Here is a 22,299-nt window from a genome sequence, read left to right on the forward strand (position 1 = left end):
TTTGGGATTAAATTTTCATGATGTGACACAGGTCCGCGAGGGAGTGAGAGGGAGCAGCCGGCGCGGCGGGCGGGCGCCACGGAAGGGGTGGCCCGGCAGCCGCTGCCGCTGCAGCCTCTAGCTTTGTCTCGCTGGGCCTCTGAGTGTCACAATTTTGCCTATGTTTGAGAAAACCCCGGATTGCCAGGGAGGAGAGGCTGGAGTCCGGGACTCCTGGGTCAGAGGGAGGAGGGAGCCTGGGGCTCGGACTCCAGAGTCTGAGGGAGGACTAGCCCGCGGATTCGTCCACACGCGCCACCCTGTGGTGACAGAATCCCCGGTCTGGGTGCGGAGGCGGCGGTCGCGGCTCCGGGCCAGGTGTGAAGGTGGAGCAGATGGTGAGGAGGAAGGAGTGGGAAGGGGGCCCAGCAGCTGCCAAATCCCGGACTTTCGCCGGAACCATCACCATGGAGACCGAGGAAGGCAGAGAGGACCCAGCCCTACACTTTCGGGACCCGGGAATGAGTTCTTCCTCCCACGTAGGGTTCCCGTGCAAACTACAAGTCCCAGCGGCCGCTGGACTTCATCATTTGCTTCTGAAGGGCCGCTTACTCCGAGGGCCGCTGGGAGTTGTAGTTCTCTGAGACAACGGGCTTAAGTTGCGTTGCGCCCTCTGGTGGACACGGCGCCCAAGTTCGCCATTTCCGAGGCCCAAGGGACCCTACTCAATGTCAACCCCAAAACTTTTCACCTTCTCACCATCGAATCCCTCTTTCCCCACCCAATTCCCTCAGTTCCAGCCACAGTGGCCTCCCCGCTGTTCTTCCAACATCTACCCCTGAGGCTCTTGCATTTACCTATCCTCCTAGGATTCACTATGGAAGGTGTGTTGGCAATCATTCATGAACTCAACAAATATTTATTGAGTTCCTACTAGGCATCAGGCATTGTCACACCATAGGGGACATAGCTCTAATGAGAGTATCACTGGGTATTGGGGACCACCAGAGGAGGATTCTAACTCAGCCAGGGAAGATCAAAGAAAGCCTGAAGTTTGAAAAGCTTCCCAGGAAAAGCTCACTAAAAGGGATGACTGGGAGGGTCGGGGTAGGGCATGGGTGTAGAGTAAGGAGATGTGCCCTGTGAGGGCAAACAACCAGAGGTACTGGAGTAGACCTGGGTAGGTATACTGGAGAAGAGGATACTAAATAGGGGAACAGCATAAAAAACTGGTGTGGTCAGGACACTGCTCAGTATGACTAGCCTGAGTGACTGGGAGGAGGAGACCACAAGGGAACATGAAGGGGGGCTTCCCTGGCAGTCCAGTGGTTAGTACTCCACACTTCCACTGCAGGGGACATGGGTTTGATCCCTGGTCGGGAGCTAAGATCCCATGTGCCCTGTGGTGGGGAAAAAAAAAAAAAAGCGCCTAGGGGCGCTGGGGAGCCAAAGAGGGGCTGTGAACAGGAGTGGGGCAAGGGCAGCTCTGGGGCCTTGAGAGAAACTAACAAGGGGAGAGACTAGAGGCCAGGAGGCCAGGGAGAGGATTGGGGGAGAGGACGAGGCCTGAGCTGGCGGAGCGACCTCCATGGGATTCCAGTCCAATGTCCCTCTTCCCTCCCACTCCCCATTTACTCCTAGCCAGACAAAGAACAAAGGCAAAAATCTTTTATTTCAATTTTAGGGAAGCCACCATCCTCTTCCCTCCATGTAGAAGCACAGGGAGACACCCAGTCAAGAAGGCATGGACAGAAGGGGCATCGCCACCATCAATTGCTGAGGAGAGAGAGGAAGGGGAAAGAGGTTCAGGACCTGGGGATCCAGCCCCCAGCCCCCTCCTCCCTCAGACCCAGGATCCAGACCCCCCAGCCCCTCCCCCCTCAGACCCAGGGGTCCAGGTCCCCAGCTCCTCCCCCCTCAGACCCAGGGGTCCAGGTCCCCAAGTGTCCCTGGTTCCCCACAACCCCCAGCCCCCCAGGTACCTTTCTCTTCTGATGGAAGGCTGCCTTGCTCTCATCACAGCTGATTCGCAGGGGGATGTAGGCATCCAGATGGTACAGCTGCTGGGGGCCCCCCATCACCAGGCGATTCTCCCCAATCTCCAGCGACAGTCCCAGAGCACCTTCCTGGGGATGCAGTGGAATCAGCCCACCCTTCCCTTCCCAGCAACAGGACGATAAGAACACAGACCAGTGAGAGAACTCTCGCGTGTCGGGACACCATATTTAAAGAGTCTCACCTCCCAAGAAAAAAGTGGGACACAGTAATTACAGGTTTATGACTGAGCACTTACGATGCACTGGGCATTCTCAGGACAGCACCGGAAGTGGGCCTGAGGCCCCCATGGGACGGAGGAGGCAACCTGCTCCGAGTGCAGCACTGGCCAGGCTCACACAGGTCTGACAACGAGCCCGCATCACTCCCTCTCCAAGACCCCGACCCTTCCAGACCTCATTCTCCTACTCTGGTGGAGGGTGCACTCACCAGTTTGGGGAGGTCAATTTCGGCCAAGAGGAGGTCAGGGGCCTCCAGCCAGAGGTTCAGGTGAGGCTTCTCAGGGCTGGGGAGGAACCAGACCCAGAACTCAGAAGAGCCGCCAGGTCTTTACCAGGGCCGCTCCCTCTCTTTCTCCCTCCCAGCCCTGCAGCCTCAGGACACCTTCCCAGAGGGAGTTCTGCTTCTCCTCCCTCTGGGTTCCCAGAGCCCCAGGACACCAACACCTACAGGATGGCGGGAGAGATTCCAAAGAATGTCGGGGAGACAGGAGATAGGGAGCCCACTGAATGCCCACCCTTTCTCAGGTCTCGGGGAGTCGGGCATGTACAGGTTCCCCAGCTCCTGGATCCGAGGACGCTGCTGGGAGCGGATATTCTGCTGGGAGATAGAGCCCAGGAAAGATCTGTTCTTCAATATGCGCCACTCTGAGGGGAAGGAACACAGGATCAAAGGTCACATGGCTCAGGGTGTCCTTTGCTCCCTCCCCTAGAGGAAGAAGGGGGTCTTGCACTGCGAGAGCCTCAAGGGAGAGGCTCCGCCCTCTGCCGAGGATACCAGGGATCTGACCACACCCCCAAGCTTGACTTTAGGAGGCGTGCCTGCCTTAGTCCCGCCCCTCGAGGCTCTCAAGACCCCTGCCTGCTCCCTCTCCCCCTTCCCAAGACTCACACATCCCTCTCCCTGAACTCCACAGCCCAGGGGCTAATATAATCCCTGCCCACACGAGTCCCACTTCTCCCAGGGGCCGCCCCCAAGCTCCTCCAGGTTTGGCTCCTCCCTGTGGCCCAGGCCCCGCCCCTCACCTGGATTTAGTGGCAGGCTGTATTTGTCCTCAAGGCCCTCCCTGGCAATGGTGATCACGAGCTCCTGCAAGAAATCGCTGTTCTAGGAGTGAAAGAGGGAGAGGAGATGTGGGAGGGCTGGGTGATGGAGGGAGAGGCCCCGGCCCAGGCCTCCCCTGCAGCCCCGCCCCCAACCTGCATCCTCCGGTAGAAGTCGCTGTTGACGGCTACGTCGTAGGCGGTACAACCCTGGCCTTCTGCCGGGAGAGAAAGGGGGTGAGACCCCAGCCCTCGGTGGGAACCCCACGGCCCAGGCACAGCCAAGGAAAACACAATCAAGAATAGCAGCCACAGACCCAGAGACATTAGGAAGTCAAGACACGCGGCTGCCAGTCTGGATTCACACCAGCCTCGTCTCCCAGCTGCAGTCTCTTCCCCTCTGGTCCTTCCCCACCATGTCCCAGAGCTGACCCTGACCCTCCCCAGTTCATAGTCCTCCCAAGGCCCCCCAGCACCCGCAGGGGGGGGACTGAGTCCTTCAGCCTGGCACTGGAGGCCCTGTGTGGTCTGCCCCTCCCACCTGGAGAGAGTTCACTTCTCCAGCAACCTCATCCCTTTAAATTTCTTCCAATCACTCCTGATTACTGATCAATTCAATTCAATCATTTCTCTCCAGCCTCTGGACCCCTCTGTCCTCTCTGCCTAGAACCCTCTTCTCTGTCTTGGCCTGATGAACTGCTCTGGTTCCTTGAAATCTTATATCCGACGTCTCCTGCTCCAGGAGGCCTTCCCTGATCCCTCAGTGGGAGTGAAGAGGCCCCCCACCCCACCCCGAGCACAGCACAGAGTCACACCACATTGAAATCACATCTGCCTCCTTCATCCTCACCCATGACTGAGAGTTTCTCAAGGGCAGGTTCTGGGTTTTGATAAGTCCCTACTCCCCAGGGCACTGGCCAAAGCTTCATCCCAGGAGGCTTCAGGGGACATATGTGAATTGAAAACACAAGGATGTAGAGACAGAAACTCCAGAGAGACAGAGGTGAGACAAGGCAGAGACACAGAGACAGAGGAGAGGGTGGAGGAGAAAACAGGGATGGGTTAGGGCTGGCCGAGGACTACAGCCAGGAGATCAGTTAATGAGCACCTGCCCAGCCCTCCCTTGCCCTGGGGTGGGGCAGGGAGAAGTGCCAGCCTGGCCAGGTGAGCAGAACCAGGACTGTCCGGTGAGAGTTCTGGATGCCCAGGAGGCTAGGGATATGCCATGGGGAAAAGGATCAGTACAGGGGTGCCAGGTTTCTAGGTCCCGAGGGAGGAGGGTCCTGGGCCCTGGATTCTAGGGAAGAAAGGACCGAGGGGGCTAGATTCCTGGGTCCTCTCAAGGCACTGACTTGCATCCAGTTCGGCATGCGGCTCTCCCAGACTCATGGGGATGCGAAACCCGGCTTGGTCCTCCTCCAGCATTTGAAGCAGCTCATCCTCGGTCAAGTCAGCGGGAGGAGGGATGGAGGGAGAGTGACAAATGTTGATGAAAACCTTCCCTTCAGATGAGTTGGTCTTTATGCAGAAACCTGATGGGAATGGGTTTGTCCTTGACCATCTGTCTCTGCATGGGTCTCACTGTCCATCCTTCTTTTGATTTGTCCCCCTCCTAGAGTATTAGTCCTCCACTTTCTGGGTCTGTTCCCCTTCCTGCCCCTGGGATTTCTGACTCTCTGTCTTTGAGTCCTGTCCACCTAGTCACCCCACATCTCTCTTTTTTTTTTAAATTTTTATTGTAGTATAGTTGATTTACAATGTTGTTACTTTCTGCTGAACAGCAAAGTGAGTCAGTTATACATATATATAACTCTTTTTTAGATTATTTTCCCATATAGGTCATTAGAGTATTGAGTAGAGTTCCCTGTGCTATACAGTAGGTCCTTATTAGTTATCTATTTTATATATATTAGTGTGTATATGTCAATCCTAATCTTCCAATTTATCCCTCCCCCTTACCCCTCCTCTCTCTGGATCTCAGTCCCTTCCTTGCCCTCTCTGGGTTTCTGTTCACTCCCATCACCCAAGGCCTCTATACACCACTACTGTGTCTCCTTCCTCTCTCCTTTCCCTATGTCCCCTGCCCCCAGTCTGTGACCACCTCTCTCTGGGACTCTATCCCTCTCTCTTTGGGTTTCTGTCTTTCTCACCAGGTTGAGGTTTTATCTGTGTAGATTCTGGTCTGCTTGTCTGGGCTTGCTGGAGCTCCTTGGAGGCCTGTGTGAAAGAAAACAACGTCCAGGCTTGGCGTTTGTGCTGTCAGAACCCCCTCATTTGTTCCTCAAATGTTTAGTGAGCAATTTTTACGTATATGAGCTAGGCAGGGCATGAGACATACTATGTCCCCTTCCTACTTTGAGGAACCCGAAGGACAACCCTGATCCCACTCCCATTTCTTCCAGAGACTAGCGAACAGCTAGCAGTAGTAGTAGTTAAGCAACTACAACTCCCGTAGGCACTGTTTCTCCACCACCACCCCCGCCGCCAGTGTATTCTGGGAACTGTAGTCCCGTTTCTGAGCGTACACACACACACACACACACGCACGCACGCACGCACACACACACACACACACACACACACACACTCTCTCCCAAATCCTCAGGGACCCAGGAGTCCGTTCAGTCCGCACCTGCAGCAGCAGCTCCTCGAAACGCGCCGTCTCAGCGCTCATCGTCTCTGCCTCGTTTACCTCCGGTACCAGCAGCTTCAAGTCGGCCATGGCCCTGGGGAAGAAACCTAGGCGTCCTCAGCAACAACCTTCGGTTGGATCCGAACTCTGAGGCCTGCTCCCGGGCCCTCAACCGACTCCCGACACCCACAATTCTGTACGCAAATCTAAGAATCTGGCCTGAGACTACAGTTTCACTCAGGTCAGATACTGCATCAAATCTATTGGGAGCCAATGTCTCTAGATGCCCTCTAAGCCCTATGTGCCAAGTGTTTAAATGAGAGCCACTCTTCTGGTCTCTGCGTAGCCAGGAACTTCCGACTACCCCAACGCTCCTTCATCTATCCTGCAACCGCATTCGGTACCAATCACAGAACAATCTAGTCTAAATCTGAAGCCGCGCCCTTCACCTCAACCAATCAAAACTAATCCAGAAAGCCACTAAACGCCACACTTCCGATATGGATTAAAGCCACACTTCCGCTCCTTCCCTACAGCCACATCTGGCCAGGTTACTGGGCAAAGCTGGCACACTTTTAAAACCTTAACTTCAGTGTCCATCCTAAAGGACTCCCTTCTGATCTCTGAACAATCACCTCGTCCCCAGAGGTAGACTAGATTCTCGAGTAAAGATATTTCGGGCTAAAAGCTGCACTTTCGGTCTCCAATATGAACAGGGTGGTGGGAAGACGCCAATACGGCCACTCTTCTAAATCTGGAGGCCTCGTACCTATTTGAAGGCATCCATATTTTCGTTCCCCACTCCCCCAGCTTTGAGGAATGCGCATGCTCCAAACTACACTTCCCAGCGCAGACCTATAAGCGGAGTCACCGGGTCCTAAGGCGGGATTACGCTCTATCTCCTGTAGCCCCGCCCTTTGGCCTGGAGGGGGCGGTGCCGCCCTTCAGACCTCGAAGTTCTCTTGGGGAGAGAGTCCCGCAGTCCGTGGAAAGCGGCCTGGGAGCGTGATGGCTGCGACGCGCACAGGATCCCGCGCCTGCGAGATCTTCACCACGCTGGAATACGGACCGGTGCCGGAGAGCCACGCATGCGCATTGGTGAGGGCTTGCCCGGCCGGCGCTGCCCATCCCCCTTCCTAGTCCTCCGGGCCCCGTTTTGAGCGCGGACTCCCGTGATCCACCGCGGCAGCTCAGCAGCTCCGCCCCTCTCAGCTCCAGTGATTCCCGCCGCTCCTTAGGATCCACCCCGGAGGACGTTCCCTTGAGCCCTTACGGTTGCTGCCTGTTAGCTCTTTAGTCTGTTCTCGCGAGCCCTAGTGGCTGTCGTGTTCCACGGTCCAAAACTCAAGGTGGTGCTTCTCCTATTCTGCAGAATCCCCCGAGGGGCTTCTGTGATTCTTCAGGGCCGCCTCAGAGCTTCCTGTGATCCCCTGGGACTCAGAATTCCTGTGGGCGTAGACTTCCCGTGATTCCTCAGAATATCCTATGGCCCCCGGGGTCCCTCGGAATTCCTGGGGGGGGGCTCCCTTGGTCGTCCGGAGACCTCCGCGGAGCCCCCGTGAGTCGTCAGGGTCACGTCAATACTTGTGGGGTTCCTGTAATCTCGGGAACCCTCGGAATCCCAGAATACATCAGAACTTCCTGTAATTACCTTCAACCCCGCAGAATAACCCCGTGGGGCTCCCGTGATCCCTCCGTGTACTTCAGAACTTCCCTAAGGCTCCCGTAATCCCTCAGGGTCCCCCAGAACGATCTTGGGGTTCCCATGTATAACTTCGGTGCCTCGGATTTTGTGTAGTTACCCAGCCCCCTCAGAATTCCCCCATGGAGCCATCCTGATCTCACAGGGCCCTCTAGCACCTAGGTGTGAGAAGCTTGGGCTTCTCTGGAGGGAAAGAGGAGGTTAGAACAGTGGTCCACGTGGAAGAAGATGAGACCAGAGCCTGGTGCGGACTGTAGAGATGGAGAAGAGATGAGGCACAGATGCAGGAGGAACAGGGTTTGGGGTATTGAGAGGACAAGGACAATGCCTCGGGTCTGGGTTTGGCTGTCTCTGTCCTCCCCCCCCACCCCATGGTGAACCCAAGAGGAGTAGGGTGGCAGAAAGTTTGGGAAAGACTATGGGCTTGGTTATCACATGGTGATGATGAGAGGGAAAGCCTTGGGCCATGTGCAGGAGTCAAATACTACTTGTGCCTGAGCCTCGGGCCTAGAGACAGGGTCCTCACAGTAGGAAGATAATTGAATGGTGGGAATGATGAGATTATCTAGAACTATAGTGTAGAATCAGATAAGAGGATCTGGGATGGAGTATAGAGAATTCCCATACTTGGAGGTTGGTTAGAGATGGACTATTCTGAAATAGCAATAATGTGATAATAGCTTATATTTATTGGGTGCTTTCTATGTGCCAGCCTCTGTGTTCAGCATGATCTCATTTAATCCCCAAAACAGTAATTGTCATTACTTTAGTGATAGCAGACAGAAGCTTAAAGAGGTAAGTAATTTGCCAACAGTCAACACATCTTAAAAAATGTGAAAATGAGATTTGAACCTGAACCCTGGGATTCCAGAGCCCATGCCCCCCATCCCCCCACCCCGCCCCCCAGTTCAGTCTTACAATCTGTGGGCCAGACTCAACCAACAAACATGTTTTCTTTGGCCTGAACTTTATTTTTTTAAATGTGAATTCGGGGACAAGTAATTTCATGTAAACATCCGGGATTCCAGCTTCTCTTGAAAATAAAAATCCAAAGTTTGGCAACCTTTGGCTCACATACCCTGACAAAGATTATTTGGCTCCAATAGCTAACTGTCTTTTTAGACAAGTCATTAGTTCCTAGTCTCCACCAGGGCCCTCTTCTCACACCAGGGTGGCCTGCCAGGACCCTGTGGAACATTCTTTCTGGGTTCTATTTTTCTTTGCGGGGGGAAATTTTGCAAAGTCACACAGAGTACTTAAATTATGAACTCCCATTTATCCATCATCACTCAATGTCAACAATCATCAACATTTCATCCAATGTTGTATCTCTTTGTTTTCTCTTTTTTTTCCTGGAGTGATTTAAAACCCAGATGTCATGTTATTTTCCCATAAGTTTTTTTTTTTTTTTTTTTTTGCGGTACGCGGGCCTCTCACTGTTGTGGCCTCTCCCGTTGCGGAGCACAGGCTCCGGACGCGCAGGCTCAGCGGCCATGGCTCACGGGCCCAGCCGCTCCGCAGCATGTGAGATCTTCCCGGACCGGGGCACAAACCCGTGTCCCCTGCATCGGCAGGTGGACTCTCAACCACTGCGCCACCAGGGAAGCCCTCCCATAAGTATTTGAATCTTCATTTCTAACAGGTAAGGACTCATTTTGTAACATAACCACCAGGCTGTTTTAACATTAACAGTCGTTCTTTACTATTATCTAGTGCCCAGCCCATGTTAATATATGCCCGACTATTTCAAAAATGTGTCTTTCCGTCGAGGGGGCATCTTTGAATTTGAAACTTAAGAATTTTTACTTTACTTAAAAATTTGGGGGGCTTCCCTGGTGATCCAGTGGTTAAGAATCCACCTGCCAACGCAGGGGACGCGAGTTCAACCCTGGTCGGGGAACTAGGATGCCACATGCCACGGGGCAACTGCACTCGTGTGCCGCAACTAGAGAGAAGCCCACAGCGAAGAAGCCCACACGCCCCAGTGAAGACCCAGCACAGCCAAAAAAAAAAATTTTTTTTTACTTTAAAGAAAAATGAGGAGGCCCAGTTGGTAGGGTAAGAGAAAAATCAGGAGACTAAGGCATCAGGGATGCTAAGAGAAAACAGTTTGGGGAATTCCCTGGCGGTCCAGTGGTTAGGACTCCTCGCTTTCACTGCAGGGGGCCCGGGTTCAATCCCTGATCGGGGAACTAAGATCCCGCAAGCCAGCGGCCAAAAACAACAACAACAAAAGCCAGTGTGCAGAAGGAAAAAGTGGAAAAGATGTCTTGGATTTAGAAAGGATTTCGGGAAGACAGGGAGAGAAAGAAACAGGAAACAGACAGGGAGAATGAAATGCAATAAAATGAATAGGAAGCCTTAAGTAAGTGCTGTTCTGAGCCTATGACACATATGGATCCATTTAATTCTCATCACTGTCATGTGAAATAGGGAGAGACTGTGATTATCTCCATCTTCCAGATGGGTTAGCCAAGACCAGGGTATTTTAAGACCCAGGCTAAGACTGCACAACAAGGAAGTTTCAGAGCCACGATTCAAACCCAGGCCATGTGGCCCCAGGCTCCAGGGACTCCCTACCTTGGGCTCAGTTAGGCACTTCACAGCCAAATAAACTTCACCTGGCAAGGCAGCAGCAGGCCTGTGTCTTCAGTGGGGGGGCGGGGGGTGTCACATCCTTCCCGAGTGATGACAGCTGAGGTGGGAGGGAACGCCATCTCATGTGGGAAGGTATGGGAGTCCCCTGGCTTAAAAGCCCCACCTCCCAAAGAGCACGTGATACAGTCTCATGGGCATTGCAAGGGTCCTGGCAAGGAACATGCCCATCACAAGAATGCAGAGCACTTCAGGAAGCCCCAAAGTTCTGGCTTCCCACTGGATATTTAGGGTATATTCCCAGTTTTCCCAGTCCAGGTGCAGTGGACCAGTCGGGGGTCAATATTATCTAGAAATATAACTGAATTGTATCAGATTTCCAGGGAAATAGAAAGTCATTTCTATTCAAGAAGGTCATTTCTCCATGGAGAACAAGTTTTATTAATCCTTTGTTCACATTCTCCATGTGTAAAAGTCAATAGGACGTCCCTCATATGTTGTTGGTGAGAATGTAAAGTGATGCAGCTGCTGTGGAAAACAGTTTAGTGGTTCCTCCATGAATTACTCAGAGCATTGCTATATGAGCCGCAGCTCCACTCTGAGATATATGCCCAAAAGAAGTAAAGACGTTATTCGAAGAAAGACTTGTACGTGAACATTCACAGCAACACTATTCACAATAGCCAAAAGGCAGAAACAACCTAAATGCCCATCAGCTGATGAATGGGTAAAGAAAATGTGGTCTCTCCAGACAATGGAATATCATACAGCCATAAAGAGTAATGAAATTCTGATCAATGCTACAGTGCGGATGAATCTCGAAAACACCAAGCTGAGTGACAGAAGCTAGACACAGAAAGTCACGTATTGTAGGATTCCATTTATATATGAAATGTCTAGAATAGGCCAGTCCATAGAGACAGAGAGCAGATTAGTGGTTGCCAGGACTTGGGGGCAGGGGAGAAGGGAGGGTGAGCTCTTAATGGGTATGGAGTTTCCTTTTGGGGCGATGGAAATATTCTGGATTTTTTTCTTTTGCCGTGCTGCTCGCCACGTGGGATCTTGGTTCCGTGACCAGGGATCGAACCTGGGCCTCCAGCAGGGGAAGCGTGGAGTCCTAACCACTGGACCGCCAGGGAATTCCCTATGTTCTGAAAGTAGATAGTGGAGATGGTTGCACAATGTTGTGAATGTATTGTTAGAAAATGCCCTGAATTTACACTTTAAAATGGTGAATTTCATGTTATGTATTTTTTATGTTTATGTGTATTTTCCTCCTACACGGGAAAATAACTGATGGGGCAAAGGGGGCGGGTATTCTCTTCCCAGAGGACTCTGGGTAGGGATAGAGCTCCGCCAGCTGCCTCTCAGACCCCTTTCCGAACTCTCTCCACCTCCCCCAGGCCTGGCTGGACACCCAGGACCGGCACTTGGGTCACTATGTTAACGGACGGTGGTTAAAGCCTGAACACAGGAGTTCAGTGCCTTGCCAGGATCCCATCACAGGTATGCAGTGTCCCCCAGTCATGGGAAAGAGGTGTCTATGGCCCCAGGTGTACCCACCAACAATATACCATTCTCTCTGCTCAGGGCCCTGAGAGCAGGGAGCAGCTGGTGGGAGAAGGCGGCTGAGATTTCTGGCTCATCTTGATAACAGTCCTCCTAATTATGGTTCCAGGTCCCTGTGAACACTTTTTTTTTTTTTTTTTTTTTTTTGCGGTACGCGGGCCTCTCACTGCTGTGGCCTCTCCCGTTGCGGAGCACAGGCTCCGGATGCACAGGCTCAGCGGCCACGGCTCATGGGCCCAGCCGCTCCGCGGCATGTGGGATCCTCCTAGACCGGGGCACGAACCTGCATCCCCTGCATCGGCAGGCAGACCCTCAACCACTGCACCACCAGGGAAGCCCACTGTGAACACTTTTGAAGTCATTGTCTCCTAAAATCCCTTCCTTGCCTGTGGGAGGCAGTCAGAGCAAAGACCTATATAGATTTATCTGCATTTGTCAGATGATAAAACTGAGAACCTGTGTGGGGTAGGGGGACCAACTTTACTGCCTTGGGGTGCTCCTGGGCTCCAAAAATGTCAGCCCCCCCCAGTTCTGACACGGGTTCCCCCCACCTGCCAACTGGGTTCCCCCCATTCATCTCCCCAGGAGAGAACTTGGCCAGTTGCCTCCAGGCACAGACGGAGGATGTGGCAGGAGCCGTGGAGGCTGCCAGGACCTCGTTGGAGAACTGGAGCACACAGCCTGGAGCCTTTCGGGCCCAGCATCTGACCAGGTGATGCACTTGAGGTTTGGACCCCAGGAGATGGAGAAGGATTTGAGAACAAAGACTCTATATTTCCCAATATCCCACTGAATTCACTGGCTGCTAAGACTCATATACCCAGCATGCCTTTGAGCCTTTAGCAGCTAAAACATCCATTTCTTACTGTTCGCTGGGACTAGAAATGACAAAGCCTGTTTCCCAGCATACCCTTGGGACTCATCCAGGCGCCATTTCTCAACAGCTCACTGGGCCTGGTGAAGCTCCTGAAACTGTTTTCTAGCACATTCTTGGGGAAGTTAGAGACAAAGATTCCATTTCCCAAAGAACAATTGAACTTAAAGGCTAAGCTTTCATTTCCTAGCACATTTGGGGGTTACAGGTGGCCAAGATCTTTACACAGTACCCTGAGGTTTTGAGTGTTTACCAGACTACATTTCCCATACATCTTTGGTGCCCTCCACCACTGGTAAATAGTGCTGATGCCCCAGGGGTTCCTGGGGATTGTACTTCAGGTATACACAGGGCGTGTTCCAGGACTCTATCAGGCCAAGGGGCAGTGGGAAATGACCATCCCAGGACTTCCCTGGCGGTCCAGTGGCTAGGACTCTGCGCTTCCACCGCATGGGGCACAGGTTCGATCCCTGGTCGGGGAACTAAAATCCCTCAAGCCGTGCGGGCGGCCAAGGAAAAGGAAAAAAGAAAAAAATGACCATCCCCCCTGCTTGCTCCACAGGCTGGCCAAGATGATCCAGAAGCACCAGCGGCTGCTGTGGACCCTGGAGTCCCTGGTTACTGGACGGGCCATTCGAGAAGTTCGAGACAGGGATGTCCCTCTGGCCCAGCAGCTGCTCCAGCACCATGCAGTCCAGGCACACACCCAGGAGGAGGCGCTGGCAGGCTGGGAACCCCTGGGTGAGAAGCAGGAGTCCCAGCCCCCAGCCCCCTCCTCCCTCACCATCCAGCAGTGCCTGCGCCAGTCTCATTTGTTCTTGCAGGAGTGATTGGTCTCATCTTGCCACCCACATTCTGCTTCCTTGAGATGATGTGGAGGATTTGCCCTGCCCTGGCTGTGGGTAAATGATTGGCTGGGGGTTGGGACTCCGGGGTCTGAGGGAGAAGGGGGCCGGGGGTCTGGACTCCAGGGTCCTTGAGCTGCCTGCCTTCCCCAGGCTGCACGGTGGTGGTCCTCGTGCCCCCAGCCTCTCCGACGCCCCTCCTTGTGGCCCAGCTGGCAGGGGAGCTAGGCCAGTTCCCAGGAATCCTCAATGTGATCAGTGGCCCTGCCTCCCTGGGGCCTGTCCTGGCCTCACAGCCTGGAGTCCAGAAGGTGGCCTTCTGTGGAGCCATCGAGGTATCTTCAGGGGTGGGAGGGTGTCTGGACACAGCTGGGGGGCTGGAATGCTCCTCCCCGCTGCTGACCCCTGCATGGGTCCCATAGGATGGTCGTGCCCTACGGCGGGCCCTGGCGGGCCAGGGTCCCGAGCTGGGCCTGGCACTGGGGGCTGAGTCGCTGCTGCTACTGATGGAGACGGCGGATGTGGACTCGGCCGTGGAGGGCGTCGTGGATGCAGCCTGGTCTGACCGCAGCCCGGTGAGACCTGGGGGCTGGGCCTGTCTGTCTCCAGACCCTGGGGCCCCATGACTTCATTCATTTTATTTATTTGTTTTTTAAATTAATTTATTTGGCTGTGCTGGGTCTTAGTTGCGGCATGCAGGATCTTCGTTGCCACGTGTGGGATCTTCGTTGTGGCATGTGGGATCTTTTAGTTATGGCACGTGAACTCTTAGTTGCGGCATGCATGTGGGATCTAGATCCCTGACCAGGGATGGAACCCGGGTCCCATGCATGGGGAGCACAGAGTCTTAACCACTGGACCACAAGGGAAGTCTCTTCATTTGTTTTACTTTTCAGTTCTTTGTGTCTCCAAACTCCTATCTGTAGACCATCGCGTGTGAAGGTCCTCATCCTCTCGAGTTTCTGAATCTCCACGTTCCCGGCTCTCCTGGGCTTCCAGGCTCGGGGGCTCTGTGTCTGTTGTTCTTTAGGACTCTTCATTTTTCTGAGTGTCCATGTCCTAGTTTTCTAGCGTCTCTCTTCGCTCTGCGTCACCAGCTTTCTGTAACTCCACATCCTCCCTGGGGTTTGGGGCCTCAGGGAGTCTCCTGGTCCTCGGCCACTTCTCCCTGACCTCCTCTGATCTGTGCACATATGTCCCCCAGGCTTGGCCCTCTGCGGGGATGTGACCCACCCACGTAGGCTCCGAGTTTGCCCACCCTATCCCTCCCTTTTCCTAACAGGGGGGACTCAGACTTCTCATCCAGGAGTCTGTGTGGGATGAGACAATGAGGCGGCTCCAGGCGCGGATGGGGCGGCTTCGCAGTGGCCGAGGGCTAGACGGAGCCGTGGACATGGGGGCCCGGGGAGCTGCTGCACGTGACCTGGCCCAGCTCTATGTGCGCGAGGCCCAGAGCCAGGGTGCACAGGTGAGCCTGGGCACAGACTCTGGGGTGCTGGGGGAGGAGGGACCTCAAGATCTGACTCCTGGGTCTGGGGAGGGATGGGTCTGGGGGCCTGGACTCCGGGGTGTGAGCAAGGAGGGCCTGCGGGCTGGACTCCTGGGTCTGAGGGAGGAGGGGTCTGGGGTCCAGACTCCTGGATCCCTGGGGAGGAGAGGACTGGAGTGAACTTGCAGATCTATTTCTCTGTCTCCCTAGGTCTTCCAGGCTGGCAGTATGCCTCCAGACAGCCCATTCTTTCCCCCATCCTTGATCTCTGACCTCCCTCCAGCCTCTCCATGTAGTCAGGCAGAGGTAAGCCCCTCAGGGTCTCAGAGACCCTAGGCCATCCACCCATCCTCAGCCGGACATGGGTGGCACAGCACAGAGGCCCCCAGAGTGACCATTTGGACTGGGTCTGGGGGCTGCTGACTGCTGTAGGCTGGACTCCTAGTGGGTGGGGTGTTGGAGGGAGGGGCTGGCCAGGCCGCCTGAGCTCCCTTGTCATCCCTTCCAGGTTCCGTGGCCTCTGGTCGTGGCCTCCCCTTTCCGTACTGCTAAGGAGGCGCTGGCCGTGGCCAACTGGACGCCCCGAGGAGGCAGTGCCAGCGTATGGAGTGAGAGACTGGGGCAGGCCCTGGAGCTGGCCTACGGGTCAGTTCACACCCCCTGGGCACACAGGGGGCCCTGCTGGGATGGCCCCAGCTTCAGTCTCGATGTCTTCCCCTCTCTCTGGGTCTCTCCCCGCCTCTCTGACTACCCCTCCCCACCTCAAGTTTGTGCATTTCTCTCTGATGTCCCCTCCTCCCCACAGGCTCCAGATGGGCACGGTCTGGATCAATGCCCACGGCCTCAGAGACCCTGCAGTGCCAACAGGTGGCTGCAAGGAGAGTGGGTCTTCCTGGCACGGGGGGCCAGATGTGAGTGCACCCCTCCCTGCCCATCACCACCCCTTCATCCACCTTGTGCCCTTCTCACGTTCTCTTGACTCTGTCCCTCTCTCAGGGTCTGTATGAGTATCTGCGGCCCTCAGGGACCCCTACCTGCCTGCCCTACCTGTCGGAGAATCTGAACTATGACACCTTTGGCCTTGCTGTTCCCTCCACCCTACCAGCTGGGCCTGAAACAGGGCTTAGGTGAGCTGTTCTAGGGACCACAACTCTCAGAATTCCTGGAGTGTGGAAGGGGAGAGGGGAAATTGTGGCAGGCTCCTCCATGGACTGGAGGGAGGTTCCTGAGAGTCATCAAGGGGTCCCTGAGTCCTGCTGAGAATTTCATTCTGGGTCTTACGGCTCACCCCCACCCGCCAGGCCTGATGAGAGTCTCAGGTCTGCTAAATGAAGGCCTGTGCTCTCCCAGAGACTCAGGGGGCCAGGAATGTGGGGTCCCGCAGAGGCTCATGGGAGCTCGAGTGGTCCATCCTGTGGGGTGGGGATGGGGTCTGAGCAGTCCCTGCCCCAGCACCCACCCTCACACCTCACCCTACTCCAGCCCAGCACCCCCCTATGGGCTCTTTGTGGGAGGCCGTTTCCAGGCTCCTGGGGCCCGGAGCTCCAGGCCCATCCGGGATTCGCAGGGCAATCTCCATGGCTACGTGGCTGAGGGTGGAGCCAAGGATATCCGAGGTGCCGTGGAGGCTGCTCACCAGGCTGCCCCTGGGTAAGGAACGGAGGTGTCACATGAGATAGCCCAGGGGGCGTGGGGTGTCAGAGGGGGGAGTCTGAAATCCCAGGACTAGCTGATGCTGATGGGACATGGGGTCTGGACCCCGAGGACTGTGGGCTGTGGAGTCTGAGCTCCCAGGGCTGATGGGATGTGGGTCTGGCCCCTCACTCTCCTCCCTGGGCAGATGGGCTATGGGGCCTGGACCCCCAGAGTAGGAGCTGTGGACAGAGGTGGGGCACCTGGAAAGAGCCAGGATGAGGAAACCAACCCCCAATGTGCCCTGTCCACCCACAGCTGGGTGGGCCAGTCGCCAGGGGCCCGAGCAGCCCTACTATGGGCCCTGGCGGCCGCACTGCAATGCCGAGAGTCCACCCTGGTCTCGAGGCTGGAGAGGCATGGAGTGGAGCTCGAGGTCGCCAAGGCGGAGGTGGAGCTGAGCGTGAGGCGGCTTCGGGCATGGGGGGCCCGCGTCCAGACCCAAGGCTGCACCCTGCAGGTGAGAGGGGTCTGTGGGCGGGCAGACAGGGCAGGCAGTCTGGAGTGGCGTCAGAAGAGGGGCTCCGGAATGAGCCAGACTGAGGGTCCCGGCCCCAGTGGCCTCACCTGTCTACACCTTGATTTCATCCTCTGTATAATGGGTATCCAGCCCACTTCATAGAGTAGTGTTTCAAATTGTTGTTAGTGACCTATTACTGGGCCATAAGACCAATTTAGTGGGTCATAGCCCTGCTTTGGTATTTTTGTTCTTGTTTCTTTTTTTAACAAAAGACAACAGGATAGAAAATGTAGAGTGCATTGCACTGAGTATTGTTTGGTATGATTTTTGTTTTGTTTATATATATAATATGCAGCTAAATATAGATATTAGGTTGGTCTGAAACGTATGGTGGGTCCAGTGAAGAAAACGTGAGGATTCAGTGACTCAAGCAATGGCATGGGCACACTCAGGGATAGAGATGATAGAAAGATAATGGAAAGATAGCTAGTCATTTGACCTGGGCTTCCTCCATAAATGATATACAATTATACAGTGGTACCAACCTTGAGGAGTTGTTATGAAAACTAAGTGAACCGAGCATTTAATGTCTGATGTGTAGCCAAGGGCTCAGAAAATGTTTGCTTATGGATGGCCAATAAGCACATGGAAGAATGCTCCGCATCATTAGTCATTGGAGAAATGCAAGCCAAACCACCATGAGGGACCTCCCTAGTGGCGCAGTGGTTAAGAATCCGCCTGCCAATGCAGGGGACACAGGTTCGATCCCTGGTCCAGGAAGATCCCACATGCCGAGGAGCAACTAAGCCCGTGCGCCACAACTACTGAGCCCACACTCTAGAGCCCGCAAGCCACAACTACTGAAGCCCATGTACCTCGAGCCCGTGCTCTGCAACAAGAGAAGCCACCGCAATGAGAAGCCCGCACACCACAATGAAGAGTAGCCCCCGCTCTCTGCAACTAGAGAAAGCCCATGCACAGCAACGAAGACCCAGCACAGCCAAAAATAAATAAATAAATAAATTTAAAATAACACACACACACACACACAAACCTATAGGCTAGATTTCGAGACCTCTACACATATTAACTCATTCTATTTTAACAGCAAATCTCTGAGGTAGGCACTATTATTATCCTCATTTTAAAGATGGGAAACTGAGGCCCAGAGAGGTTAAGTAACTCACCCAAGGTCACACAGCTGATGTGAACCCAGCATCTGGCTCCAGAGTCTATGCTCTGAAATAACACCTGGTTTTATTATTTATGATTGGAGTTGTTATGGAGAAGCAAAGTTGGGGATGAGAGGAGAAAAAGGGTGGGTGATACATGAGACCAAAGGAGGGCAGTCAGGCTCCCCTGCCCCGCCATTGACCTCCTGCCTGTCCCTGCAGGTAGCAGGGCTGAAAGGCCCCGTGCTTCGGCTGCAGGAACCTCTGGGTGTGCTGGCTATTGTGTGCCCGGAAGAGTGGCCCCTGCTTGCCTTCGTGTCTCTGCTGGCCCCTGCTCTGGCCCACGGCAACACTGTGGTCTTGGTGCCCAGCGGGGCCTGTCCCATCCCTGCCTTGGAGGTCTGCCAGGTACAGTCGCCTGCCTGCCTGCTGCTGCTCCCAGCAGCCTGTGGAGCAGCAGATGGATGAAAGATGCCCCAAGACCTGCAGGAGCTCAGCTCTCACCCCACCCCCTTGGTAACCATGGTAACCTGCATCCTGGCACAAAACCTTCACTCCTCATAGACCCAGTGACGGTTCTCTCCAGACTGTGAGCCTTCACCAGTCATGACCCCAGTTCCATTCCTTCCAGGACCCCCATGGCCACTCCCCATTTGCCCATTCTTCACCCTCCCCGACAGCCCTGGGGGTCTCTGACTCCCTCCCAACCCTGGGTGACCCACTGTCCCATCCCCTAGGATATGGCCACCTTGTTGCCAGGGGGCCTGGTGAATGTGGTGACAGGAGACCGGGACCACCTGACCCGCTGCCTGGCCTTGCACCAGGACATCCAGGCCCTGTGGTATTTCGGATCTGCCCAGGTACCTTTTGTTTGCCATCTCCAGTGTCTTAAACTTCACCAACAAACTCTTCCTTTTCTGGGGACATGGCTGCACCCCCTTAGAACACCCATTGCTAAGGAGGAGAAACTCCTTGGCAACCACGTTTTGAGATCCTGCCCCTTTACAGCCCTGGTTGCTAAGGAAGAGGATCTCTTTAGCAGCAAGGGCCTGAGATCCTGCCTAGCCCAAAGACCTAATCTCATTGGACAACCCATTGCTAAGGACCACACCCTAGCAACAGTGTCAGAAGCCTACAGTCCACCCTCTTAAATCTCCTGATGGTAACAGATGGGAACTCCTTGTTAACGATAACTTCGGGCCCCATTCCTTTGAGTGTGGCCTGTTAAAGGGGAAGAAGTTCCATAGGCGTAAAGGTCAACCTTGTTTCCCTCAGCATCTGGAAGGTTTGCTTTCTAGGAGCTGAACATTCTAGCCACAGAGCCTAGGCAAGCCTTCAGGCCCCTCCTCAATAATAGTCCTTGTTGCCAAGGAAGCAGCTGCTTAGCAACCAAGCCAATGGAAATGCTGACCACGCCCCCCCATCTCCCCACGCCAGGGCTCCCAGTTTGTGGAATGGGCCTCAGCAGGAAACCTCAAGCCCGTGTGGGTGAACAGAGGCTGCCCGCGGGCCTGGGATCAGGACGCCGAGGGGGCAGGCCCAGAGCTGGGGCTGCGGGCAGCACGGACCAAGGCCCTGTGGCTGCCCATGGGGGACTGATTGCCCAAGTGCCACACACTCTATCCTGGACAGAGGACAGATGGACCCCAACCGATGCCAGACGTCTGGAACATTCCTCTTATTATGGTTCCAATAAACTCTGACCAATCTTGGCTGTGCCTCTGAGGGGAGGAAGGGAGGAAATAGCAACTTCTGGGCTATTGAGGCCACTTCAGTTCTGAGGCTCAGCAGCCGCATGGGCTGGCGCCAGGACAACTCAGTGTCTGTGAAATAGATACAAGGGACTCTAAGAACCTTTGGACAGGGCCGCAGCGACTCTTGTCTCTTCTGGTCTTTTCTATCCAGTGGCTCCTGCTCCCTGGTTTTCTCTGCCTCTGCATTGCCTCAGGATCTGTGGTGTGCTGGTGAAAATAAAATACAGTAGCTCTCTGGAATAAAATAAAATCCATGGTTAAGTAACTTTAGCCAGTTCCATGGTGCTCCTACCACCGTGTCCGTTTCAAGCTCCAGATGATTGAACAACCGGCTGAAAATTCCTGAATTTTTAACAGTTCCCACGAGCCACCCCAGCATACCACTGTTTGAGAATTCTTTCTGATGCAAGGAACCCACACACACTAGCTTAGGATAAAAGGACATTTTCTGGAAAGCTACAGAGATATGGAAAATAGGGCAAGATACACAGCCGAGAACCCCAGGTCCTGAGAACCCGAATGCAAGCAGGAGCTGTATTCAGGTCCCATCTCAGTGGGTCATGTCATTTCTTGGGTCTTGTATCTGCCTGTCTGCTTCATTCCAGATCCTTCTAGCCATGTGACTTTAGGAAAGCTTCTTCACTCTTTTTTTTTTTTTTTTTTTTAATTTTATTTTTGGCTGTGTTGGGTCTTTGTTGCTGCGTGTGGGCTTTCTCTAGTTGCGGCGAGCAGGGTTACCCTTCGTTGCGGCGCGTGGGCTTCCCACTGCAGCGGCTTCTCTTGTTGCGGAGCACGGGCTGTAGGTGCACGGGCTTCAGTAGTTGTGGCTCGTGGGACCCAGAGCGCAGGCTCAGTAGTTGTGGCACACGGACCCAGGTGCTCCGCGGCATGTGGGATCTTCCCGGACCAGGGCTTGAACCTGTGTCCCCTGCATTGGCAGGTGGATTCTTAACCACTGCGCCACTAGGGAAGCCCTTCACCACTCTTAAGCCTCAGTTTCCTCATCTATAAATTGGGGCTAATAATTCCAACCTCACTGGGTAGATTCTGTGATGGTTACACAAAACATGCTGTTAATTAGAGGTTGATTTTGTCCTGGGGCAAATGAGAGCAGACAACCTCCTGTCAGTATTTGACTAAAGCTGGGCAGAAGAGATAACCTCTCCCAGTATCTGGACGTTTGGACAGGAAAGACACGGGAACGTCTTGGAGGAAAGTCCCTGGAAGGCTCTACTTCCTCTGGGGTTTGATAACTTCCCCCCAGATTCCATGGGCTGCCTCAGTGACCTTCCTGTTAGTCCTGTTGCTTTAACCAGCCAAAGCCAGCTACAGGAGGTCTCTATAGCCCCAACCCAGACCACAGAGGACACTTAGTGCCACATCCACAGGAGAAGAAATCTGATTGGCCAGACTGGGGTAGATGTCCACTTCTGGTCCAGTCTTCTCTGGCTTAGGGGCAGGAGCTCCTAGTTAAGGCAGCCATCCAGTTGGTCAACAAAAATCGGTTGAGTGCCTGCTGTGAGTGGGGCACTGTTGTAGGTGCTGGGGATGGCCATGAACAAGACAGAACTTAGCCTTGTGAGCTTGTGCAGTGGATGAGGGGTATATTCATTTCTTGTCAGTGCTGTGACAATGACCACAAAGTTAGTGGCTTAAATAAAACAATGCAAACATATCATCTTACAACTCTGGAGGTCAGAAGTCTGAAATGGGTCTCACTGAGCTAAAATTAAGGTGTCAGCAGGGGTTGGGAATTTGTCCCAAGGGCACTAGGGAGCCATAGAGGATCTGTGAGCAGAGGAGAGGTAGGCTTAGCTCTGGCTGAAAGACGCTGATGTAACCTAAGGTGACAGGTACAGTACTATAGCAGTGGTAGAAGTTCAGGGCACTCTGGGGGCCTGAAGAAGACACCTTTCCCAACTTGAGTGTGTGTGTGTGTGTCTGTGTATGAGGTGAAGGCGACAGAGATGGCAGGAATCTTCCCAAGGCAGGTGCCACTTCACTGAGTTTTTTTTTCCCCAGCCTTATCGGGATATAATTGACAGTTAAAAGTTGTATATATTTCAGTTCTACAATGTTATTTCTTAAGGTGTGCAACATGATAATTTAACATACATATGCACTGTGAAATGATTACCACAATCAAGTTAATTAACACATCCGTCACCTCACATACTTACCTTTTTTATTTGTGGTGAGAACACTGGAGATACACTCTC

The 22,299-nt window shown here is 53.9% G+C and overlaps 2 protein-coding genes across 6 annotated transcripts; one reads left to right on the top strand and one right to left on the bottom strand.

The window, feature by feature from the left end:
- Nucleotides 1–1,632: 1,632 nt before the first annotated feature.
- On the bottom strand, nucleotides 1,633–7,035 carry PIH1D1 (PIH1 domain containing 1). Of its 5 annotated transcripts, none has more exons than XM_027080198.1 (10): nucleotides 6,879–7,035; nucleotides 5,929–6,035; nucleotides 5,447–5,513; nucleotides 4,649–4,828; nucleotides 3,453–3,514; nucleotides 3,279–3,360; nucleotides 2,771–2,900; nucleotides 2,464–2,539; nucleotides 1,962–2,105; nucleotides 1,633–1,755 (listed from the first exon to the last, which is right to left on the bottom strand). In XM_027080198.1, exons 2-10 carry the CDS (start codon nucleotides 6,016–6,018, stop codon nucleotides 1,714–1,716), a joined length of 873 nt encoding a protein of 290 aa, XP_026935999.1. In that variant the 5' UTR covers nucleotides 6,019–6,035; nucleotides 6,879–7,035; the 3' UTR covers nucleotides 1,633–1,713. The 5 variants fall into 5 exon arrangements, with proteins under 5 accessions (XP_026935999.1, XP_026936002.1, XP_026936000.1 ...); XM_027080201.1 differs by having other exon boundaries at nucleotides 5,929–6,022; nucleotides 6,879–6,991; XM_027080199.1 differs by lacking the exon at nucleotides 6,879–7,035 and adding an exon at nucleotides 6,698–6,804.
- ALDH16A1 (aldehyde dehydrogenase 16 family member A1) lies at nucleotides 6,908–20,345 on the top strand. Its single transcript, XM_027080197.1, has 17 exons — nucleotides 6,908–7,026; nucleotides 11,629–11,731; nucleotides 12,380–12,506; nucleotides 13,231–13,409; nucleotides 13,493–13,570; nucleotides 13,667–13,848; nucleotides 13,936–14,088; nucleotides 14,796–14,981; nucleotides 15,213–15,308; nucleotides 15,511–15,647; nucleotides 15,808–15,913; nucleotides 15,999–16,129; nucleotides 16,485–16,652; nucleotides 16,953–17,154; nucleotides 18,549–18,734; nucleotides 19,064–19,186; nucleotides 19,764–20,345. Exons 1-17 carry the CDS (start codon nucleotides 6,937–6,939, stop codon nucleotides 19,923–19,925), a joined length of 2,409 nt encoding a protein of 802 aa, XP_026935998.1. The 5' UTR covers nucleotides 6,908–6,936; the 3' UTR covers nucleotides 19,926–20,345.
- The last annotated feature ends 1,954 nt before the right edge of the window (nucleotides 20,346–22,299 follow it).

Source organism: Aethalodelphis obliquidens, unplaced genomic scaffold (assembly GCF_003676395.1).
Source record: "Aethalodelphis obliquidens isolate GAN/ISIS:26980383/991018 unplaced genomic scaffold, ASM367639v1 scaffold43, whole genome shotgun sequence".
Lineage (NCBI taxonomy): Eukaryota > Metazoa > Chordata > Mammalia > Artiodactyla > Delphinidae > Aethalodelphis > Aethalodelphis obliquidens.